Raw genomic sequence first — 12923 nt, forward strand, 5'->3', positions numbered from 1 at the left:
TGTTCGTTCAACAGTCTTCATTGAATCGATAACGGGTATAGTTAACATTTGTTTATGCCGATTCCCCTCTTCTCATCCGAAAACCGCCTTAAGTGACCAGAGGATGCATACAACCGGTCAGACCTCTTCACTTTTTGTCTCTTCTTCCCTCTATCCATACACATATCATCATCATCCTTCGCTAAAACTGTTCAATGGATAGCCAGCATTATATCTTCATTCTTCGCCCTGTTCATCCCTTTACCTCACACTGCTGAATTACCTTGGCCAAATTCATCCAGTACCCGTCTTTCATGTTAATCTCTTCCTCTCATTGTACACGATCCCTTAACTTTCATATGATATTTCAAAAATGAGCAATCTGATAATAGAATTAGTATACTTCTATTATATTATAATTTTAAAAGTTAATATAGGATAGAAAACTATGTATATTTGAATATAGGATAGAAAACTATGTATATTTGAATATAGGATAGAAAACTATGTATATTTGAATAAAAACACAACTGTTAAAAATTATATCTGAAAAACGATATACGAACTGAAATATAACAAAAGTATATTTAAACCGCTTTTTTGAGTATATCAATTCCTCCATGTCGATTTATACGAGCAAAGGAAGGATGAAGTTCATTGGTTACAATTACTTCAAAAAAAAAGAAACGAACAAGCAATACTTCATTACCATAGACATAACTATTAGGCATCGTCCTATTTGACTAGGCTCGAAACTGGCCGAATAGTAAAATGATTTATCAGTGGACAAAGGCTTTTTTTCCGTCACCATACCTTCTTTTTTAATGCTATCGGGGCTACTATTCGAAATCTGAATCGGAGTGATAATTTTCTTTGCTTAGCAAATATCACGAAATAATTCAAGCTGATATTCCTCCTAATATTGATCCCAATTATCTATGATACACGGAATCATGGATTTTCCCAGTGAATTTTCTGATATTATCAAAAACCTTAAACAATGTAACACAGCAATTGCTCGTACTCATACGAAAAATAGTTTTTAAAAATTTTCACCGGAATAATGATTCAACCAGAAAACAGTATTATGGAACAAGACATGAATAAATTAATTAAAAATATACCCGTAATAAACGACAACATGCATCATAATTTACATATTAGATGCAACTACAGATTTTAACATTGCTTTGGCTTAATTATAAATTAGAAATAAAAGCTGCTAAGCACATGGAAGGGTAAAGCAATTCTGGTTCTTGATAAAGACATCACAAATATCCATCTTTTTGAATGAAAAGGATCAACAAACGACATTCTTCAGTAAACTTTCACTAATGAACATACTTATCTACGTATGGAATCATAGAGATCTTTTGGTAGAATCGAATACGATTTAGTGCAGTTTGGTAAGCTACTGAATCAGCTGGCTAATTAAAGCTTGCTATTATGAAAAAGAATAATCACTTTAATTAGCAGTAACTATAAATCACGAATTCGAAAGATAGTCTTTTTTTCGGATTTACTATAGTAAAAATTGACTTAACAACAAATGAAACTGAATTTAAGCTATCAGCATCACTTAAAATCAATAACTCCGATCAACGATCTGACGGAATTGAACAAAGTATAGAAACAGTAAACATTATCTATCACTGCAAAGTATTACTGGAATCATTCATCCTGGAAAGTGATATGCATAAGGATTCATCTTCGAATACTTCTTCGCATGCCAAAGATGGCGCAACATCTGTATTTGGCGATTCAGGAGAACATGCTATCCTTAAAATAGTCTAATTGCCTTCTGGTGTTTGATTCATGAAAGTCATGCCAGATACTAACACTATCTCTTTTCAGCCTTCATGAAAGCGCTTTTTAAAAAATGATCATAAGAATGGCGATAATACAAAGATTAAAATTAAATAGAAGCAGAATATCGTCGAGTGATGTAAAAATGAAGTAATTCTAATAATTAATTAAAGAGTTCTTAAATATTCAGCGACTGTGCAACAACTTACTGATAATAACAGCCTACATCAGAACGAGCACGATTCTTGTTCGAATGTGGTCGTAGATGCAGCAACATTTTGCATGCTGCAGATGCGAAGCATTCTGTAGTCGTATCATCTGTTCGATCACGTTCTGATGTGACACTAGTTGTTCGTAACCGGGAAATTGATCTGTAAGTGATGAGAGGTTTGTTTTGTGCGGAACGGAAACATTTTCAGATATGACGATTAAAAAAACAAAAGAAAAAAGAAAAAACGGATATTTCTCATCAAAGAATAATCATCAAATCGGAAACTGAACTTTGGAAAGGTGAAGGGAATGAGAGGGAAGAGGATGAGGGAGGGAGAAGAAATGTGTCGTAACCTCGTCAACTTAGTGATTTTTCTTTTGCTAACGCATATAAGAATACTGTCAGAACCAGAACCATCTGGTCCTGATAGTATTCAGTGAATTGCTTCCACCAATTGTGACGCCACTACTGGCGGTTGAACATGAGGAAGCCTCTTAAACGCAGCCCAGAGTAACAGCCGTCAAACCGCTCTGTCTAACCTAAAAGTTAGTAAGGTCTCGATGACGGGTGTATGGGAACAATAAGATCCAATTCGAAAGCAAAACTTTTGATTTTCGAATTGAAATTAAAATTGTAAGTCGGAACTTTGAAACTTCAAGACGTACTTGATGCCAGGTAAAAGTTTTCGGCTCGTTCTTGCTGATTCCGTTACTGTAGTTTTCCAGCTATTGGTTCGACGACATTCTACAACGACACTGCCTCTACAGATTCGATGTACAGTAAGTCCACAATCATGACATTTGAAACCTTGTCGAATTATACCCCATAACTGTAAAAAAATCCAAGGTAATATAAAAGACATTACAAGAAATAACATTTATGTTGTCTGTCATAAATAGGACAAATTGGCTTCATGGAAACAAAAACCATAATGACGAAATATTTCTGGAAGAAGAACAAGGTAAGTATTTCTGGTATGTAACTTTTAGAAGTGATGAATATTTAGAATTATTATATAAAAAGCAAATGGTTTGGCACAACCTATGGATTAAATCTAATGTTCATAGTATCAATATTGATTAAAAAAGGAATTTTTTCCTTAGAAAAAACATAACTTACTAATTTATCACAATGAGCACATATTGCAGGTGTAAGAAAAGTTGCTTCATGAAAATTATGCTGAAATTCACGACGGAAATCTATCGACTGCTTGCAAATTTTGATGAAATAAGCGTTCATTTCAGATTTACTAATAACTCCATCTCTACAAAAATTTGAGTGTTATTTATGCGCTATCTGTGTAATAACTCATGTTTTCAAAATTTTAAGAAAATCCTAAATTTGATCACAAAACAAGAAAATGATCGCTCGAGGAGTAATGACAGGAAAGCTTTAGATCTGTCATATAATCGATTCAGTATAAATTCATACATCTAATCCACTGTTTGTTTAATTTATAACTCTTTCGAGTTATTCTGTTTTTTGTAGATAGTATGAATTACTATCCGCACATCAGTATATTAACAGCAGAATTTAGGTATTAGATTTCTAAAACTACCCTCAAACTGCGACATTTATAATAAGTTCGATCTCGGTGTCATTATTGTTTCCAATAATCATATCCCTCGTCTGCAGGGCACTGTTTCAGGAAATTTTCAGTTCTGATTTGAATTTCACTCAAACATTTGTGCTGATTTTAATTTAATTGCGGAAGTTCAAACCTAGTTTTCGTCAGTAAATTGATCTTCTAGAAGAAACTTTAGAAAATTTCCTAAGACTATTGAAAGCAAGCACTCTTCTTCCTTTTGTTCTTTTAACTTCAAATTTCCCTCCTAAGACAACATTTACAAATGCATATAAGAGAAATAGCATTACTTATCAGTATCGATAGCTCCAAAAGGAGCGATGAATGGAAAATTGGTTGAAATTTGTTGAAATTCACTTTGGGAAATGGAACCATCCTTATTGTAATCATAATTTTTAAACACAGCTTCTACCATTGCAGTAATATGTTTGTTAACAATTTCTGAATCCAATGTACTACTCACACCTGATGCCCAGTCCGCAAATAATACCGATTTTGTTGAACTTTGAAACTGCAAAGGAAAAATAGTAATTAATTACCTAATCCATGTGCAAAAAAAACAATTCAGTTTATCCGATCTTTCTCGATATTTGCTCATTTGGTACTTACAATAAATCAATAGTTTTACTATCACTTTTTTTCTTAATATTTACAAATAGTTAATTTGTTCGGCTCTTTATTTACTTTGTTTATTTTTTCACGGTAATATTTTCAAGTCTAAACTTACGCTAAGAAGTGTACGGGGTTCATGTTTTAGAGAAAGGCAATAAATATCATCTTCATTATACCTGATATCCAATGAAACCTGCAAGCAATATAATTCTTTAGAAAAGGAAAAGACCAGAAAGAATTTAATTATTGTAAGCTGAAAACTGATTTTATGTATAAATATTTGCAAAAATGTAACGATTATTCGACTCGTTAGAAATGTTTTTTTGTGTATTCCTTTTCCTTGTATCCCAATCAAAGGTTTGAACATATTGGAATTCGATTCCAAAGAAATTTGGAGGGGAAAGATTTTCATACCTTGAGCGTATCAATGAGATCAATATTAGCATCGGGAAAATTGTGAGGAGTACGATTAAAATTGACAAAATACGATAAATGAACCGCTAAATATGGAATTTTTCGGCATGAAACAAGGCAGTGATGTTCCGAGTCCTGATTTTTTATCAGCAAACTTATCAGATCTTTCAAATGGACACCCCTGCAAGTGACCACTTGCTATGATTAATAATTTTAAAAATTGCTAATGAAAATATTTTGAAAATAAGAACATTTTGAGAAAGAATGAAAAGAGATCCATTTTGATTCCTGAATCCGAAATGTTCCCGGCCAATGATTCCATGCTTGAAAATGAAATATCACGAAGTCAACACATGATTTGACATATTTCCACATGCGACATGAGCATTAGATTAACCAAAAAAAAAAAATGCTTTTGTTCTTGTATAGTAAGATGATGTGACATCTTAAACAGGTCCTATAGAAAATGACAGATCGTCTATATGACTTTGTTGAGGTCAGGAGGTTTCGAATCTTGATTGACAGTGAAATATCTAATATATTACGAAACAATATGATAACCAATTCAGTATTGATAAAAAAAATGAATATCGTAGAAAAGCTGAGAAACAAACTAATATGAAGAATGCAAAAATAAGGCAGATATCCTTTTCCACGATCAAATATTAAAGAAGACTTACATAATTGGAATGCAGAAAGATCCTGAACTCTCATGCAATGTTTTGCGATAACAGGCAAAGTTTGAAGTTGAAGAGAGAAGTTGCGTGAAATGATTAAGTTCCTGGAATAATAGTTTCTTGTAAGTTATGACGATCATCGCTGTATGACCATAAATACGAATATGGATATGAATGATAAGATATCACAATAATTATTATAAATAAATGGAGGACTGTTTATCTCTAGAATTTCAGTATCTTTGGAATGACTCAATAAGAAATGCATGATTTACATAGCAGCATATACATATTAAATGACTTAAGAAATCATTTGTAATATTATTAAAAGTGATTACAATACCAGAAATCTTGAGTATATAATAAATACCATCAATAATAAAATTAAAACGAGAAGTAACTCGCGGAAAGAATAATAATTTCTAAATAATTTATTAAGACAGAAAAAATTAGTGGCGAATTCGACGAAATCTGAGTTACTAATATGGTACCACATGAGTAATAGTTGTTTCGAGGAATAACATCGGCTTTTCGATTAATTAATATATCTATTAATTCATGTTTTAAAATTGCTTGCCCAAGTTTTTCGTAATGGAAAACAAAATTTTGAATTTATTGTAACCTTCGGGGAATTATGAGCTCATTGTAAAAAAAAAAAAACGAAACGAATGTATGAATCCAATAAATGAATATAAAATTAAATTTATTGGTGTAAGATATAAATTACGGAAAGCTCAGAGATCAAAATAATAATGAAACAAACCTTTCTCAATTCACTTGACAAAGCAGATGACGTTTTTGATAATCGAGCAATGTTACTATGCGTTACGCCACCAATAACAGCCATTAAAGTATTGAAATTATTCATTCGTCTGAGGCACTGCAACCAATAAGACATAATGAAATGCATTAAAGAAAAATTAAGTGCTTGAGATGAAGATAAGTGTTGAAATCATTTGGCTCATATAGTATTGTATAACGTAATACTTGAAAATATGATCGATAATTTTTCTACTTTTAAACGACTTCGACTAATTATAAATCAATTTTCTTATGCAATATTACACTGGCAACCGCGAAGTTGCAGAGAATTTCAAATGGAAGTTTGAGATAGAAAAAGTTGAAGAATGAAAGCAAAGGATAAAACCAGTCGGCAAACAGACAAAAGTAGGAAAAAAAGATGTTAGAATGGTCCGGAATATCCATACTTTCTGATTTTGAAAACTGAAATCAAGTGATTCGATGGTAATAATGACAAACCTTCGCCACATGAGTGAATTTAGTAATCATTTCAGCACGTTCAACAGGTGTTCCTTTACTCAAAATCATACACTGTACCCAGTTTGATATACTCTATAAGGAGAACTTTTAAGCAACTATTCAGAAAGTTTATTAATTGAAGATTAAACTACATGAAAACCAATCAGCATTCAAGTTTGTGGATCAAAAGATCACTTTAAAGTTTTGTGTTCATTTATTCTTACATAGAGACAGAAAGCCACCAAACATATAGTCTGGTAATAGTATCTTATAATGTTAGAGCATAACTGGAATGATATGGACGTGGATAGCATTTTCTTTCTGGCAAAATCCGGTCATTATCATTTTTCATCATATTTTAATTCTAAAACACAGAAATCAGAACTACTGAAAAGCTTTATGTTGGCTTGGATGATAGATAAATAGATAAATGCCTAAATAAGCCATATAACTTACATTGAAAATTGAAATAGACCTCTCTAAGAGGGGAGTACGTGAGAGACTGCCATCTACACAGTACTGCTTCAGCTCACTGATCTAAAATTATAAAATTACCAAGCTAATTTATAAACTGCCTTTCACTCAACTGATTATAACACACTTCCCCAGAAATCACTCACTGGAATCTTGAATAATGCTTTATAATCAATATGACTCAATGACACAGCAATCTCTTCAGGAGTCCACTGATCAAATGATAACGAACATTGGCGGCTGACAGGATTTCTAACGGAGACATTTCGAAGCCATGAATAGGAAGGCCTAAAATTAAATAATCCTTAAGAAAACTTAAATACTACAAGAAGAAATAATCTCATTTGATTTACTTTAATTATACATATCATAGCTTCTACTGCAATGTGTATTCTTCAGATTTCAAATGAGTCAAAAATGAAGGTTTATGGAATAGAACCAAAATATATGTTTAAATAACATCACAAGTAGCCTTATCATTCAGGCAAAATTCTTGAAAAATTTTCCACAAAAACAACTATCGACAAGACATTTGAAAAACTTGACGAAAACAGAGAAAACATAAGCTCAACCTAGTAAATGAACGAAATCATGTAGTTTGAAAGTAACAATGTAAAATGGATGGATTACTCAGTCTAGAATCATTAAGAAAAATTTTATTTTTATATAAGAAATTACAGCAAAAAAACATACAATGATGAGAGGTCAAGAAGTGCGGCAGAATTCGGGACATTTTTCGATACAGCTAGCAATTTGAGGCGTTCAACAAGCTTACATAAAGATGCATCGAAATGTGTTGGACATATCCGAATCCAGTATCCTACTGCTCGACATATCCGTAAACGCGTACTATTATCGTTTACCGCATCCTAAACAAAGTTGTTTAAATAATCTTCGTCTCAACTGGAACTTATTCAAGAAATTCAGAAACTATCACTGTAATTCCCTCCTCCATTCAATGACAATTTCATTGACTTCAGCTCTTTCTACTTCTATGGATTGAACGAAAAATGAAGTGTTCAGTGGTAGTTGTTACTGTAGCATGCATCTAGCCATTATAGTATTTCAAATTGAACTCGGAATGGAATTCGAATTTCAAGTGAAACTTTAATTATACTTTTCTTGCAATCTATTAGATGACCGCATGCTTACGATCACTTTGCGTATTTTTTGAGTGGAATCATCTCACAGGTTGAAACAGTAACAAAAAAGGTGTAACATTTTGGAAAAGGTTCACGTGGGATGATGCCGCTGAAAGGATCGTCGAATTTTCTTTAGTTTAACTATCTAATGAGGTGATTCCCAACTAGTGGTCCTCGAAAACTAAAATATGGTCCACGAGGGATATTAAAAATTACGTTTACTCTTTTTTATATTATAATGTTACTCTAAGTTTAAGCAATACGTTAAAAGTTTTGATTGGATTTTATTTTAAAATTAACGGAATTTATTACTTTTGAACCCTGTGGTCCCTGCCATATATAAAAACGCCAAAGTGGTCCCTGGTGAAGAAGAGGCTGGTAAACACTAATCTAAGGATCACAAAAATTCATAAAAGCATATTACGAAAATTTTACCTCATTAGCATCCAGATTATGAATTAGATTTCGAACATTAAAGTGAGCACTTTTTGGCTTTAAGAACGAGCTTCGAAATTTTAATTCAAACTATATGAATAATAATGTAGCAGCGAATCTCGTGAATTATGAATTGAACGTGAGAAGTGAGAAAACGAGAAAACACAAGAGATATTTCATGAATGACTGCAACGAATATCGGATTGGAAATTTGATAATGAAATTAAGAGAAAAAAAAGTGCTTACTATGAAAACTGATATAAAATGCGCCATCAGTTCACAACTGTTCACAAACCATTCATGAACATGAAACAGTGCCCATGGAAGAGAATCTTTTTCTACATTCTCGTCACCATCTGAAGTCGAAACCAATTGCTTACTATTATTGAACATCAAATTTATAATATATTTTTCAATTATTGATAGGCAACAAGCAAATAATAATGTAATTTTCAATGCATGAAATCAAAGGTCTAATACCACAATGTCAGCAATTGACCACTTGATCACCTACAGTTTTAAATCATTAGCAAATTGAATTATTGATTCAGTATATTGGACTTTCACTTCACTATGTCCAGTTTTTGGTGGGAAATTTAAATCGTCCAATTATTATAAAACAACATTTAAATTTCACAATTATATTATGATGAAAGTTTGATTTGGTTTTTGCAAAAAAAGGAAAGAAAATGAGCTAACCGAAAAATGTGATACAAATTTGGACGAGTTGAGGTACAGTAAGAGGTGTATCATGGCTAACTGTAGATGTTGTCATAAAGATAAGAACTGATCTATTATCATTGTTTTTATCCTTAGGTTCCAACCGACTGCACCATCAAAAATTCCAAATAAATCTTAACATTTTGAAGTATATTTAACACTTTTTTCAACAAATAAACTTCAATAATTTCTGATGCCTTAAAATATAATTTTTGAATAAGTTCAATAATTAAAAAAGATCGAAAAAATACAAATATATTAAGAAAGTCATTAAGGCAATAATTGTGCAAATTACCATTATCAGCTCAAAGATTATCGGGGAATGTTCAGTTCATTGGTCGTGGCAAATTTTCTGGCACAATGAATTGGATGCCAGATGAATTGAAATGATGCAGTACAAGTTAAAATGCACTTTATCTTTGAATTATTTCGTTCAACTTATCCTTTCCTTCTTTCTACTACTCTCTCTTTTTTCTATAGAATGATCGGTGAATAATTCAATCGTGAATTAAGCGACAAACCGTAAACAGAAAACAAGCTAAAAGTTTTATAATATTCCATTAATACAAATAGAAATGGCTATAAAATCAGTAAATTATTTATAATTATTCAATAAATATTTAGCACAGTTATGACTGACAAAGCAAGAAGAAAGCAGAAGAAAGAGGTCTAATGAAAATGCAATGATCAATAATTTAGTGCAAGAAAAAAATTTATTTTTTGAATTTTTTAAACTTATCGAATATTCGTGACATGAGTATTAGTTCCAGAATGTAGGTAAATAATACTTAAGCATAAGGATGTGAGTAAAGATTAAGTGTTCAAGTGTGAATCATCAAAGCACACAATGACTAAGTTTAAACGTACAAGATGCAAGTTGTGATTCAAAATTCTGCTCAGAGGTTATATCTGAGTAGGAAGAATAATAATAAATATCCGGAAATTAAGAGATTAAGTAGAAAAAGAGTAACTGCCAGTTAAAATTTTCATCCACTCAAAGAAAACGTTGTAATAATCCATTTTATTAGGCTTGGAAAGATACATATTTATATACCGAAAGCTTGAAGTAAGCCAAGAAGGATCTGCAACATATGCTAATTAAAAAAATAAGCCAAGCGAGTCGATTTGAGTACTAACATCATGAGCCATTTCCAAGAAGTCCAGTTTTCCAACTTATCTGAAGTGGTTCAGGAGACATTAAATGATCCGACCGTACTAGACTATCCTGGCTGATTTAACTTACACACTGGAAAACCTTTTATAGAAGTAAAATGTTTAAGAATACGAGAAACTTGATTACTTCAGAAATAAAAAAACTTTGATTCTAATAGTGTCCAGTCTTGAATGTTAGTTCAGAGTTTTGGTAAAGGATACAAATGGATGAACATTTTGTCAAACAAAATGTTTGTAAATATGAAAAGGAACGAGTAATTTAAAAGTGGAAATTTGAAATTAAAATTCTAATAAAAGCTTTCGTCTCTTTTTTCTTCCTCAAAAGAACCATTCGTTTTCCTCTAAATGTTTTATCGAACAAAATTTAATTCGTCTTTGCCCTTCCTCTTAGTTATTTATCTCTACTTGCAAGTTTACATTACGTAGTAACTTTTTCGAAAAAAGAGAGGGAAGAGAGGAAGGAAAATAGGAAAGGGAGGGAAAGGAAAGGAAAGGAAAAGAAAAGGAAAGACAAGGGAAGGAGAAGAAGGGAGAGGAATGGAAAGGATTGAGCAACGGCAATAAGGAAGGCATTGGAAGACAGTACTGATGCATTGGATCAACCACGAAAGGCCCGTGAGCTTTATTTCAAGGAAAAAAGGCTTTAGGTCGGTCGGTTCTAGGCCTGTCCCCAGTACTGATCCATTAGAGACAAGTGTACACATATATACGGACGCAAAGCGGAATCAATAATTTCGATGTCACCCTGCAACGAAGAGCGAATGCCATCGTTATTATCCCCAAGCACAAAATTTTCTATAAACACATGGAAAAATGAACAAACATACAGGGAGGAACAGCCGATCAAAAACAATTTATCTGAGAGGGAACTGAACTGAATTGAATTGAATAATAGAATTGAAATTGGTTCATCTTTCCAGACAAATACAATTAACGAAAATAGTGAAGATGACATTTAACATCACAATCATGTCGTTTGATACCGATTTAGTTCATTTCAAATATTGTCTGGTTAATTTAACTCAGTTTAATCAATTCCACTTTAATTCATTACTTACTCAAATATGGTATGTTTTAGCCTTCCAGTTCACATTCAATTCCAGTGAAAATATCGCAATACATCAAACATTCAAGCATTCATTCCAAACTTGTCTAATCAGTTGAATGAATTAAAATCTGTTAAAAAACCTAATCAATAAGCAGAATGAAACAAATCAATGTTAGAACTAAAATAATCAGATCTTTTTTCAGTTTCAACTCTTATTATTTCATTGATGAGCGCGTAAATCACGGCATTATTGCACAAATTATTATTTGCTCAGAAGTCCTTTTTTATTCAATCTGTGCCAACGTATGGTAATTAAACATAGCATTTAGGAAGGGAAAAGTTCTTGAGTAAATGAAGTTAGCACCACCAAGTCAAAATGGTTTAGGCACACGACACAGATTTGTTAATATAAAGTAGCCAAAGTTATTTAAGATAAGCCTTTGTCCCGTTTTATACATTTGCTTTACACAGTCTCTTATTGCTATTGGTTTCCCATCTTTTTCTACATTAAAACTTCTTCCTATGATAATAAATTCAATCCATTTATGATATATTCTTTATGCCACAGACAATATACCACACAACTGTCCCATAAACATTACTCGAATATTTCGATCGTTTCTCAATCCACTTCTTACTTTTCCTTAGTTTCACAAGGAATTCGAAAGATTTATTTTGTTTTAATAAGGATAGAATTTATCAGAATATTGATGATACCACATATCTTCTGTAATGTTCAATATAAGCACTGCTATGAAAATGGAGAAGAAATGGGATGGAACTGATTTTCAGGAGGATGAATCAAATTCATTGAAAAGCATCAATGATAATCAGATGATCCAAGTAATGAACAACTCAGTTAATAGATGACAGAGTAATTGACATCGTAACAAAGCTTGTTTGCAACGCAGACGCACATAAAGAATGTAATGGAACATTGACTTCATAGATACATTGTAAAAATAATGATCGATTAGGTTGATGTTGTGATTACTTGTTCGAGAGTAAAATGTCGTCCAATGAAAAGGTAAACATGAAATTTTTCGAAGTTTCACGCCAAATCTAATGTTTCTAAATTTCGTTTTCTGTCACTTTTATGACCCACCGGTCACAATGTATGCATTTAACATATATCGTTTAAATAACCGGAACTTATCGGCAAAGTTTTACTGGTTACTTTTGCTTTGTAGTTTAGAAGCTGCATTTTAGAATGTTATATATACTTCAATAGTAGATGATCTTGAAATTCTTGCTCTTAAACCGCTGGATTAAAATGACGAGCTTGACTTCTCTGGATCCTACGTCTGCAGCGCTAATCTACTCCCTCATAAAGTTTACACATACATGTGTAACCTGCGTGTTTGCGTGTATCTGTTACAGTTGGAAA

At 32.2% G+C, this 12923-nt stretch overlaps 1 protein-coding gene across 1 annotated transcript; it reads right to left on the reverse strand.

The window, feature by feature from the left end:
• Positions 1-1628: 1628 nt before the first annotated feature.
• LOAG_03412 (RasGEF domain-containing protein) lies at positions 1629-9370 on the reverse strand (the record flags this gene model as incomplete). Its single annotated transcript, XM_003138949.1, has 15 exons — positions 1629-1758; positions 1995-2156; positions 2662-2825; positions 3116-3260; positions 3872-4092; positions 4309-4386; positions 4608-4788; positions 5288-5388; positions 6048-6164; positions 6545-6637; positions 7001-7081; positions 7165-7306; positions 7712-7887; positions 8842-8951; positions 9295-9370. The coding sequence occupies 15 exons, from the start codon at positions 9368-9370 to the stop codon at positions 1629-1631; spliced, it is 1977 nt and encodes a 658-aa protein (XP_003138997.1).
• Positions 9371-12923: the final 3553 nt, after the last annotated feature.

The sequence above is a fragment of the Loa loa genome (assembly GCF_000183805.2).
Source record: "Loa loa unplaced genomic scaffold supercont3.88, whole genome shotgun sequence".
Taxonomy (NCBI): Eukaryota; Metazoa; Nematoda; class Chromadorea; order Rhabditida; family Onchocercidae; genus Loa; species Loa loa.